Source organism: Pleurodeles waltl, chromosome 11 (genome assembly GCF_031143425.1).
Source record: "Pleurodeles waltl isolate 20211129_DDA chromosome 11, aPleWal1.hap1.20221129, whole genome shotgun sequence".
Classification (NCBI taxonomy): domain Eukaryota; kingdom Metazoa; phylum Chordata; class Amphibia; order Caudata; family Salamandridae; genus Pleurodeles; species Pleurodeles waltl.
In genome coordinates, this window is record NC_090450.1 from 38,437,913 (window position 1) to 38,451,213 (window position 13,301).

Sequence of the window (13,301 nt, forward strand, 5' to 3'; positions counted from 1 at the left end):
CTCAAAATACATCCACATTTTCAAACATATTTGCATGTTAGGTACAGGCCTAGGGAGGTCCTCATCCCTCTGGCTGGACTGGACTGGACCAGAGTGATATATAGTGAACTCTGTGTCACGTAGAAGGGTTGCAAGGGTGACTTCACTGACCTTTTTTGCCAGCATCCATCGCTCCCTCCTGCATGGCCACTGCTGCTTGCCGGCTCTGTGTTCGAGGCCCACCTACACCCACAGACACCTGCCTGCATCTCATCCCTGGTGGCCAGCGGCCATCTGTGTCAGGTCTGTCAGCCTTATTCTCTTTCCGTCCTATTCTGTACTTTTGCCCTTTTCTCTCTTTTCACTCTTTACTGCATTTGCTGTTATTGTGCTTCCCGTGCTTCCTTGATCCCTGCCGCTACAGCCCCCATGGCCCCGCCCCCCACCCTCATAGCACTTTCCTGCCCTCCTAGCTCCCAGCTGACCGATCCCACCCCCTATCCCTTCTTTAGGGTGGCTGTGATGAAGGCACGCCAAAGGCAAGCCTGTCTACACCCATCCGCGACTAGTCTGCATCCAGTGTCACACACCCTGCATCTTGCACCATCCACCGATATGATGCCGGGACCCTTCACACACTGAACCCTGGATATCGGAACACCTGCCACCTTGCTTCCCTAAAGGACACCCATAGACCCTTCTCCTGCCACCACTGCCACCTCACTTTCTCTGCACGCCAAACGCCAGACCTCACAGTGCCAGAGCTGCCTCGAGAACCCTTTATGTGCATCCTCCTCCATGTCCGCTCCTTGCACAAGCACGCCATGGAAATTTGGGACCTGATAGACACCACCTGCCTGGACATTGCTTTGCTCACTGAGACATGGACTAACACAACTTCCAGACAGGACATCATCATCGCCATCCCCAGTGACTATAACCTGCTCTGCAAGGACGGTCCATCCAGATCAGGAGGTGGCATAGCCTTCCCCCAAAAGACCACCCACCAACTAACGATCAACACACAGGAATTCTCCCCCTCTACTTCCAAGTGCACACCACCCCGAAGACCAACACCTGTTGCACCATCATCTACAGACCATCTGGACCACGCCCAGCTTTGAGCGACTCCATCATCGACATCATAGCCCCCATGCACTCACCTCCAGCAACTACATACTCCTTGGAGATCTCAACTTCCACTTCAACAATCTCAGTGACCACAACACCTCATCTCTGCTCGAGAACCTGGACACAATCGGGCTCAAGCAACAGGTCACCCCAGCAACGCACCACCAGACACACTCTCGATCCCATCTTCTCTGCCAGTAGCAACGTCATCATTGATGACTCAACACCGCTTCACTGAACCGACAACTACTGCATCCACTTCTCCATCTCCACACCTACAGCGCACACTTACACAACGCCCCCCTCCTACAGGAAATGGAACCAGACTACAGAGAAGCAACTAGTCTGCACCCTCAGCAACTCGCAGCTCCTGTGACACAACAGATGCCAACACCTCAGCATGCAACTTGGATCACTGGCTGCACCGACGCCCTAACTCGTCTGCGAATGACAACAGGGAAACACTCATCCAAGAAAGCCAGCTGGTTCACCCCCATATTCCAGGAATCAAAGCACACCTGCAGGAGGCTGGAGAAGAAGTGGAGGAACAGCAAATCCCTGGAAAACCTCGCAACCTTCAAATCCGCCACAAGGTACCAGCATGGCCTCATGAGATCCACCAGGAAAACTGCCCTGCAGGAAGGCATCAACACCACCACACACAACACTAAAGAACTGTTCAATGTCAAAGAATTCCCCAAACCACAACCTGAGACCATCAATATGAGTCCATCTCACGATCTCTGTGACAGTCTAGCCATCTTCTTCCATTGGAAAATCAAAGACATCTACAACAGCTTCGGGCACCAAGACTCTCTGAACTCACCATTAACACCTCTACCAGGGTCTACTGAACCCCACGACCCCTGCACACCTGGACCCCACTTCTTGATGACGAGACTCACTCCATCATGAGCAGCATCCATTCTGGAGCCCCTACTGCCTCCTGCCCCCTGCCCCCACTACATCTTCAACAAGGTCGGCGGCTCAATCGCACCCAAATTATGCAAGACCATTAACAGCTCCCTAGAGTCAGCAACCTTCCCGGAGGACTGGAAGCAAGCCAAGATCCGCCCACTTCTGAAGAAACCCACTGCTGACCCAGCAGATCTCAAGAACTACAGCTCCACCTCGCTGCTGCCCTTCCCAGCTATGGTCGCAGAGAAAGCAATCAACATTCAGCTACGCCAACACATTGAGGAAAACAACATCCTGGGCATATTACAATTAGGATTCATAACTAACCACAGCACCGAAACCGCCCTGCTTGCCACCACAGATGACATCCCTCCGCAACCGCAGCCAAACAGCAGCCCTCTTCCTACTAGGTCTTTCAGCCATCTTCGATACAGTATCCCACCGCACCCTATGCACCGACCTCCACGCAGCAGGCATACGTGGCAAGGCCCTTCAGTGGATACACTCCTTCCTGACAGGCAGAACACAGAAAGGCAGGCTCCCCGCACACCGGTCAGATCCTACAGACATCAGCTGTGGAGTACCCTAAGGATCATCGTTGAGTCCCATGCTGTTCAACATCTACATGACCCCCTAAGCCCCCATCGTCAGGAACTACGGTATGAACATTGTATCCTAGGCTGATGACACCCAGCTGATTATCTCCTTGACCGAGAACTCCTCAACAGCCAAGAAGGATTTCAGGCACGGGATGGAAGCAGTCGCCACCTGGATGAAGGGGAGCTGCCTTAAGCTGAACTCTGACAAGACTGAAATCCTATCCTCATCCTGGGATCTTCCTCCTCAGCCTGGGATAACTCCTGGTGGCCTTCAACACTCGGCAGGCCCCCCACAGACCACGCATGAAACCTCAGCATCATCCTCGACTCAATGCTCACCATGACCAGACAGGTCAACTCCGTCGCATCCACCTGCTTCCACACCCTCTGACTCCTACAGAAGATTTTAAGATGAATACCAACCGACTGCCGAAAAAACATGACTCACGCCCTAATCACGAGCAGATTTGACTACGACAATGCCCTCTATGATGGAACCTCCAAGAAGAACCTGAGCAAGCTGCAACAGCTTCCGAACGCTGTCCCCAGACTGGTCCTGAACATCCCCCACAGAGATACACATCACAGAACACCTGAAAACATCCAGTGGTTCACTGTTGAGAAGAGGCTCAACTTTGAACTCCTCGCACATGCCTACAGAGCACTCCACAACATCATACCCACCTACCTCAACCACCACATCTCCTGGTACTCCCCTTCCAGATCGCTCTGCTCCTCCCAGCAGTCACTTGCCAATGTACCCCGCATAAATAAGTCCTCGGCTGGAGGAAGAACGTTCACCTACCTGGCAGCAAAAGGTTGGAACACCTTACCTCTCCACCTCAGACAGTCGCCATTGCTACCTCAATTCAGGGAGGACCTCAAGATCTGGCTCGTCGACTGAACTCGGAGGACCTACCCCTCAGCGCCTTGAGACCCGATAGGTGAGTAGCGCGCTCTAAAAATATTTGACTGATCTGAGGGCGGCACATTGACATCCCACCCAGCCATGACAGCGACACCTGCAAGCAGCACACCAAACCCCCCAAACATAAAAGACTACTCTCTGCTGATAAATGGCAAGTGTCAAGAACACACATCTAGAGACGCCCAGATCTGGCTGAGGTAATACCAGAGGCAAGCAGATCTTGCTTATGAGTGCATTAATCACAAAGCATTACTGGTGCTCATATGCTGGCAGCATGCCTCTACTGCCATATAACTAAAAGCAGCCTTGCTTTTACTCTAAAGTGTCAGGGGAGCGAGGCAGTAAAATCACTGAGCCAAAAAGCAGCTACATTAGACAAGTACCTTATTTATCAGAGTTGGCATAAACACCTACCTGCAATATGACGCTTTTCTTCTATAACTTATGTCTACACGTATTGCAGAAGCAGCTTTTCTCAGACATGGCTAGAGGCCGCTTTAGCTGTTGGACAGAGCTCATGCCACAGCAAAAAAGGGAACAAGCATTGGCAATTCTCGCCTCTGGGACCTGTTGGCTTTGCCAATGTTTTTAGTGAGGCTGTGCAGCTTGGCTAAAGAAAATTTAATAATTTGCTTATGACATGTCATTTTGTATGTGGGTGCACCACTCATGCATGCACCTGCAAAATGTTTCAGGAGCTTTTATTCTTTTTATTTTATGATCTTAGTTGGAGCGGTAAATAAAAACAGCAAGAAGGTGGGAAGTGCCCTGCTGCATACAAACACCTGTAAGTGGTAGAGGGTCAGCTCAGACTGCTTGGCCACTCAGTGGCACTGTGGTGGAGTCGAACCTTAGTGAATATTTTTACCTTTCCTCATGCATTGACTCGTATGACCGCAATATCCTCCCACTCTGACTGACTGAGTTTCCTAGAAGCGAAGTAACCTTCTTCTAGAGGACGACTGAGGCTCCTGGATACGCTTTCATGAACCAGAATAAAAAGTAGACAGTACTTGCAATAAGATGGTTGAACTAACTATGGATTGCTAGACACGTTCTGGCTGGAGAAAGGTGAGGTCAGTCATACCTTGTAGATTACGGAAACCACAGATGCCTTGGAACTCAATTTTCTGGGTTGCAACGTGGAGATCAGCAGGGAACACATTGGTTCTCCAGTGAAGCTGAATCACATAAAAGTTGAACGCATAGGTTGTGTGGAGGGTTGGTGGGAATCGCTCTCTTGGTTGAGATACAGTGAACAGTATCGTACATGCACTGGACATAAAGTTGGAGGGTAATGAGCAGCCTAGGCAATAGTCTCACAGTTAAACATGCTGAAATATCGATGAACTCTAACAGGTTGAATGTCTTCTCTTTTCCTCCTACTCCATGTCTGTTCCTCACACGTCCTCATTCCTCACCGACTGGAAACACTAATTTCCATTATACTCCTCTATTGCACTACATTTTTTACACTCTTGTTGCCATTGTCTTCTTCTCATCCGTTTGGAGTTCCGATCAATGTTGTCCATCTTTCAGTCCTTAACCGGCTTTGCTTATCTTCATCCGTATCGCTCCACTCTCCTTCTCTTTCCCCCTTGTAGATCCACCAGTGTCCGCGTGCCCCTCTGGCCTTGGAAAAGTCACCACTGTGGGTGATACCTATCAGGTCACTGCTGACGTGAGCCCGTTCGAACCTCAAGACATTGTGGTGTTGACGTATAACTTCAACATCGTCATCCAGGCAGAAAAGGTGAGAGAACGGTGGGGATAGGAAGCAAACAGCTGAAGGAGCGGTCACCTAGAAGAATGTTGTGGGTTGAGAATGATGAGAAACGTTTGAGGGAATCCAATTCTGGAAATCACCAGTGCATGTGTGGAGGAAAGAAGATAAAGGAAGGGAAGGACTAAAGGCATGACATGGGTAGACAAAGAGTGCCATCTGTCATTGGACACCTTGAGCTGGAGACTCAGTAGAGTTGGAGCCACAATAATCTACAGTGTTGTGCAGACTTCTTACTGGGTGACCGGTTGGCCTGGCAGTTCCTATCTGTCATCAATGTCTACATAGAAATGTAAAACATGTGTGATGTAATCCAGGTCTCATATGTTGTGCGCTTCTCAGATACTTGGGTAAAGTGCATTCTGAGGCTGTCATCTAGCTTGTTATAGTCACTGCAAAAAGAGTTACTAAAGCAATCCTATGATGGGACACACCATGGGAGTTTCCATGCATAAAGACACTTTGGAAATTTTGGGTTGAGGGCAACACATTTATCTGACTAAGGTGTGAACATAGATAGACAAAGCCTTAGATTAGGAGCCTGAGCATGCTGACACCAAAAATTCAGAATTGGACTCAAGAGTATTTGGGGATGCCTCAGGCTCATGACCCACGATGCTCTATGCATCTATGCTGGACATTTCCACGACCTGCCCATCATAGCTTTAACATGTACTTAGGGATGCTTGCTTGGAGTTGTAGTCTCTAGAATAATGGCACTTTCTCCAATCCTGCAGTATTTCCCATTCCAAAGTTTTATAATGTGCTATGTCATCTCCACAGATAGGGACTGTCATGGTTACACCTTCACCATCAATATTTGATTTGCTCTTGCCACCTCCCTAAATATAGAAACCATAAAACCTTATGGATTCCTTTGTTATCTCTTCAAATACAAACTGTTGGAATTCTGACATCAAGTCCAAGGATTTTTTGTATCGACTCCAAGCATTAAGCACTCAGAGCCTCTGCATTTGCTAAACTGGCTCCCAATCTAGAGGCATGTGTCGTGGGATTAGTGGCACAGGTCTATAGATGGGGGACTTTCATGGTCCGCCTGCTCATTCGTTGGGTTGGCATTGCTGGGCTATGACCGAAGACCTACATGCTTGAGAATGATCATGAATGCCCTTGAGATGTAGCAAGCTACTGCCTGCCAAAATGCTGAATGAAGCTAATTCTGGTTATTTTGTTTTCTACTTCAGATGGCCGATGATGGTACCATCACCAACACCTTCACCCACAAGTGCCAACTCCCAGAAGACATGGATCATATGTCTGTGAGCTGCTCTCTGGCAGATAATGGCATGCTGGTGATCAGCGCTAAGCGCAACCCCCTGCTGACTGAGCCGTTATACCGCAGCGAGGTCAAACTTTGAACAAGTTGAAATTAAGTGATGCCTTCTCACCACATGATAATTGTGCTCACAACTAGAGGACAGAGCAGATCTACTGATATTTATAAATCACTGTGAAGATTGTTGTCATCTCAAATGCACCTATAAATCTCAATTAAACATCAACTTGTAATATATGCCCCAGTCTACTTGTGAATCTTCTAACTTTACTCATCACTGGATTTGGTGGAAGAACCCAGCTTATTGGCACAGGTAACACAACCATAAATGTGGTGTCTGTCTTCTTGGACCAACTCTGTGGGAGGTCCTTTCTAGGGCAGCTTGAGAGCCAATGCAGAGTGCAAAACTGAAAGGCCAGAATGACCCCAAGCTATAGGCGAACACTTTTCCTTGTTCAGTAGACACCTATCAAAGACAGTTCTCACATCTTGCTGATCATTGACCAGGAACACGTTATAATTTGAGATTATTCTCTTCCTTTGTACAGTGAAAGAGACTCAGGGGGTAGTCTGCCAATGATAAGACAGACCCTTTTTTTGAAAAATAGGTTCAGGAACATTTGGTCATTTTTTTCAATTTACTAATTATGCACATTCAACATCCATACTCATCTACTCCTGTGTTCGTCACACACTAGTAATTGCAGATGCACTTTGTACCTAGATCTCAAAGTTGTATATTTCATGCATCCCAGATCTACACTAGGCACAAAATCTCAGCCCATGTGTTGCAGAAATGCGAATGTCCACCTTACACTCCTATTAACCACCATGCCTGCTACCCAGCATGTCACTCATAATTGTCACACAATTCCTGTCTGTGACTTTGTTTCCTGGGGTATGTACCACTTGTTTGTCCTAGAATCACAAGTCGTATGGGAGACTCTACTAAGAGTCTTGCATTCAGATGCCTGCTTCCAGCCGAGGAGGCGGGTGGCACAAAGAGGGATGCTGCAACCTGCTGGCTCTGATGAGGGTGGCTATTGTCCTGGAGTTCTTCCTCTGGCACAAACACATACCCTCACCCAAGGAAAGTGAACAGCACATCCTGAGTTCCACAGAGGTCAGTGTAACCATCAGCTGTGGTATGCATGTCTTGATGTAGTACCAATCTTCTCTAGGTTATTTGGCTTCTTCTGGCACACCCACTGAAATGCAAACACATTTCTCAGGTGCCAATTAGACTCCAGCACTGTTCTCCTTGAGGGAAACCACAGAATACAATTTGAGGAACACTAAACATCACAGACGCTTCATATTCTGGGGATGCTGCCAGGACACAAGGGTTTCAAGAGCTCACTTCACGGCCCAGCCGTATTCTTTGCTCGGGTACAGAGGGCTGTGTTCTGTTCCTCCTGCCCCAGCTCCTCCTCTACCATATGCAAGGGAAACTCCAACGCCCCTCCATAGTTTCCAGTCAGCTTCTACCCTCAAACAGACTCAAGATAAGCTCTTCTACTGGCAGGGATCAGACATTGTGGGTTCCTGTTGCTAAACTAGGAAAAAGGGAGTTGGCAGTCTGCAAACCCAACCCAGGAGCACAGAAAAGTTTCTCTGGCTCCAATACTGCCTGAGATTGTAGTTAATGAGAAATTTCGGCAAAATGACTGGTGGTTTCTTCTCCATACTCACACCAAGTTGCAGACTGAGCTCATGTATTTCATAGGTCTGGCTCTAGGGCCATTTCAGATACTTCTTACCTTTTCCCTATTCACCCTAGACTAGTTGAGTCATATCATACATGTACAGCATCTGCCAGAAGGGAGTGTGGAGCTGGGAGCTCCTTTTCAGGACACGCAAACAAGGACACAGAAGAAGTAGATACTTCCCCTCCTCAAATACTGGTTGAGAGGATCACCGACAGAATATCGGAAACACAGAAATCGTGTGGACAGAATATTGCGTCAAAAATATTGAGGACAAAATATCAAGAAGGTAAGTGCTAGTAGGTAAGTAAAGATATACTGTTCCTAACTCCACATCTACATACAGTGAAGAAATATATATTGTCAAGGTACATATATGTGGAGTTACATATAGTAAAAGTTTACTTACCTATAGAAACTAACCATCACATTAATTTTGTCCTCCGTATTTTTGATATAATATTGTGTCCCACGATGTTTGTGTTTACGATATTCTGTCAAAATACCAGTTGAGGATACCTCTTTTAAAAAATAAAAAATAAACAATCGAGCAGTAAAGGAGAGGAATATTCCCTACATTAAAAGGTGCCCCGTGTCCTACCCACTCTCTAGAGTCTGCTCCAATATAGTGACACAAGGAATGCTTTAAAGAAGTCCTGCAGTTCACAATCCTGCCTGTACTCTGTCCAATCTCCATCTTCTGTACCACTCCAACAGAGAGAATCAAAATGGATTCCAGAGTGGTCACAGCCACATGCATCATACACACATGCCACACACATCCTATTGCACATACAATAGCTACATATACTCGCATCACTCGTGTATTGATAGAGTGAGGGACCTAATTGCAGGGCATTTTCAGACCTTATAAAACCCATGAGGTCCACTAGGTAACTCTGTCTGGCAGGCGATGTGTAAAACGACCCGTCCTGACTGTATGATCTGCTGCTACAACCACTCTCAATCCACAGCAGCCTGGTGAGCTGACTTAGTCATGCTCAGACAAAAAAGACGATTATGGTGCATCCTTCTGGACCACAGAAACTTCTGATTGTTGGTTGTGGCCAGGTGTGTGTTCCAAAACCTCTGTTAGGTCTACTTCTAACCCTCTCTCTAAGACAATGTGACTGGAGTGCCTGACCGGGAAGCAACCGAGCTGACCTGTCAATGGACAAATTGAGGACCTGCTCTTTCAGAATGATGTTTACTGCAGCCAATGTTCCTTCAAAAGACAATAATGTCATGCTAAGCTATCAAAGTGGTTCCAGTCTCCCACTGCATTGTCGTGAGCTTTTATGAAGTTGCAGAGGCTCCCGAGAGGCCTTGGGACCTCCGCTTGAACTGGTACAAACTCAACGGGTAGCAGAACATTGCCTTCTCTTCCTCTTCATCTATGGAAGTTTAACAAAAGCCTCTACAGATCTAGTGCAGAGACCGATTTAAGTAATGACTGAGAGAACCATATACTTAAGACATTGTAATATCGTCTTCTTGTTTAAAGAGAGACAATCTATGAACATTCACAGCTCATTATTGTTTGTTATGGATCCCTAATATCAGAGTGGTGCAGGGCCTGCAAGACGTCTGGGTAATCCATGTAGCTTTGCATTTTCTTTGTATATGTTGCCAGTCAGTGGCTGCAGGACATGTGCACCTTTCCTGGAAAGGGATGTCATCCTTTAAGCAAACTCAAAAATCAAAAGGGGGGGGTAGGACCAAATTGGGTTCACTCAGCTTCTATATGTAATGTCAAGTGAATCAAAAGAGAGTGAAATTTCATCACTCCAATTCCAGAGTCTCACTGGTATAATGTTTAGGAGACCCTCACCCACTAGTTCCAGCCAGTGGTATATATATATATATATATATATAATCATCACCAGTGTGCCCTAGTGGATAGCTTCAGCAAAGGGCTCACTACCAGGACATAGGGTAGTCTAGGTAGGAAACACCTCCCCCTGGAAGAAGAGTTTCTGTTTGTTATAGTAGGTGGGATCTGTAAAGAGATTGTTAAAATTACCTCCTATACCGAGTTGAACAACTTTGAGGTCTACTGGATAGGCTTACGGTTACAAACTAAAAGATGCGTGAGGGATGCACTACTAATCCGTCGTATCTCTAATCGGCTGTCTACATGTTTCAGCCATCGATGCCCAGTTGGGTTGCTTGGCTTTCATCAGGACCTAATGAGACCAGATCCCTTTATCCAGTAAAGGGACAATGCCTTTCTTTTCTCTGCAATGATATTACTTTAAGTACATTCACTCATGTATCTTCAAAGATGTTGCTTGTTTCCCATTCTCTTAAAATGGGCTTAGAGATGTTCCATAGGGTGCGGAATGAGTCTTGCGATCTTGCAGTCACACATTTGTCAAAGACCTGGCCTGATTGTGTCTCCTAATGTGTCCGCCCCATCCTGTATGTTCCTTTAAATGAAGACAGCAAAAAAAAGTCTGAATTAATCTCAGTCACAGCTAATCACTCTGGGCTGCATTCCACTCCATTTTATTTTTAGATAGTCTGCGCTGGGCTTGGCTATATCACATACGCAATAGTTTCGTCCGAACTGCCAAGCCTGCTTCCCTCTGGATAGGCACATAAGCAACTTTCTGGGATGGGCCACCCACGAGTTCTTTCAGTTCTACTGAAAAAGGCCATTACAACTAAGATGGCTTCCTGCTTCTCAGTTCAATCTTGTGCCAGACACACTCCTCTTCTTAGTCGGTTGATGCTGAAGCTGGCCAAGATCCCCTTTGTCTTACCTAGTCACTTTTACTCCTGTTGGTCATTTCACTACCGTGTATCGGGAGAAGAAAAGTCAGGACCAAAATGATTTGATTGACTGGCCACACTATTAGAGAAAATTATGTAGTTGCCTTTAAGGGACTCAGAAACCTGCTTCCTGAGTCCTGAAAAAATTAAAAAGGGGCACATAAGGTTGCAGGGTGAACAGACCCTGACCACCTACCTCTCCTCTGAAGGCCAATATGGTGAGGGTTCCCGGAGGGACCCTCCTTTAGGTCAAAATTATTTTAAAAAGTACTTTTGCTCCTAAGAGTCAAGGTTCCACTGGGTGGACTCAAAGTACCTAGCGAGGTCCATGACTGTGGTACTGTGGTTCCAAACCGCTATGGTGGTATCAAAAAGACATTTAAAAATTTAGAAGAGTCTTATCCTAGACCAAACTCTGAGGCCAATGGTTATTGTACAGGCCATAGGTCATGCCCAATGGGGATTCGTCAATGAGGATTGAGTTGAGGGCACAGCCAATCCCTAGCGTACCTGGATGAAGGCTGTATCCAGAGTGGTGTGAGCCATCCGCGGGGGATAGGTGGAGGCAGGGTGGTTGGGGCGTGAGCGGGTTGGGCACTGGGGCAGAAGGCCAGATTCTGCTGCCAAATCCCTACTATTCACTGCCCAAGTCCATGTACAGTGAAGGGCACTTGACCTAGCCAGAAGCCAGGACCTACTGCCAAACCTGTCATTGCACATGATGAAAGACCATACACAGTGGAGGCGTTAGACACCTGTAGGGTTTTGGGTATAGGTCACCCATGTACACTGGGTGCCTGGCTTGGCTGAAGCCCATGAACAGCATATGGGTTGGTGGTGGCTTTCTTGTGGGGAAGCTGGACACAGGTCCCTCAAAGTGTTTGAGCATACGGCAGGTCAAAAGGCCAGGAGCTGCAGACAGCCCCCCTGCACATTGCCCTTGGCTGTGCACAGCAATGGTGTGGGTTGGCTACCCGCAAGGTGTTTAACACAGAGCCTGTGGCAAACTGCATCCGTGTGCATGGCTTTCAGTACACACTACACAAAAAGTCACACATTGCTGGGGATATGGGTTGTTGGTCACCCGGAGGGGGTTGGGTGCAAGCCTCTCAAGGAGTTGTGGCACACGGCCTGGTCAGAAGCTACGTGCTGGGCCAAACTGCTATGCACAGCCTTTTGCCTTGTGCAACAGGCGTTGACTACCCTTGGGGGGTGGGATGCAGGGCCTGATGGGATGCCAAGCCCTGCTGCCATACCATAGCTGGACATGGCATTCAGCGGTGCGCAGCCGGGGTTTGGCCTCAGGTTGCCAACATGAGCTGGGTGAACACTCCATTTAGAATATGATGTAAAAAATTCAGAAATTCACTGAAAAAAACAAACCAAAAAAGTGATGTTACAGTTAGGTATGGATAAGAAGATCTTCAAATACATTAAAAAAAGACATGAATACACTCAGTATTTTCAGAGCTCTGCCAAAGTGCTCATAAAAAGTGAAACACATGTTTGGGGCTAAGAAAATGAAATATTTGAAAGAAATGAACAATTAAGCTTTGCACCATTGGAAGAACTGCAACTTTGCAAAGATGGACCTCACCGACCAGAATGCACTGGGAGGGCTACCGAGTCTAGTTTCACTTGAAACTCGCAGCTTGCAGTTATTGGTGAGTGCCAGTCCTGTTTTGAGTGTTCCCGCATGGAGGTTATTTACCATAAAATGGTTCTCCGGGCCAATGGATCGCACTAGTGGGGGATAACCCTTGCTGTAACATTGTTTAATGGACAGTTAAGGAATACTGTTTATTTTAAGTACTATGCTGCAAACCAGTTTGGTACTCAGTACCTGATGTGGTCCATAAAGGACCTCAGGAAAAGCAAAACATGTGTCTGTGGCTAAGAAAATTGAAATATTTCAAAGATATAAACAGTCCATAATCTTTACTCCACCAGAAGAAATGCAACTTTGCAAAGATTGACCACACTGACCAGAGTACACTGGGAGGGCTACTGAATCTAGTTCCTCTTGAAACTCATAGCCGACAGCTCCTAGTTAGTGCCAGCCATGTTTTGCGTGTGGCCACATGGAAGCTGGTTTGCATAAAAAGGTTCCTGGGGCCAAAGGCTTGCACCAGAGGAGAATGATCCTTTTAGAACCATGGTGTTTGGTGAACTGTTAAGACTACAT

General features: G+C 47.0%; 1 protein-coding gene across 1 annotated transcript in view; it reads left to right on the forward strand.

The window, feature by feature from the left end:
- LOC138265349 (heat shock protein beta-7-like) overlaps positions 1–6,872 on the forward strand; it is a 41,419-nt gene extending 34,547 nt beyond the window's left edge. The window contains exons 2-3 of the mRNA XM_069212986.1: positions 5,160–5,308; positions 6,544–6,872. Of these exons, the coding sequence (XP_069069087.1) occupies positions 5,160–5,308; positions 6,544–6,717 (323 nt within the window). The 3' untranslated portion in view covers positions 6,718–6,872. The remainder of the gene's footprint in view (positions 1–5,159; positions 5,309–6,543) is intronic.
- The last annotated feature ends 6,429 nt before the right edge of the window (positions 6,873–13,301 follow it).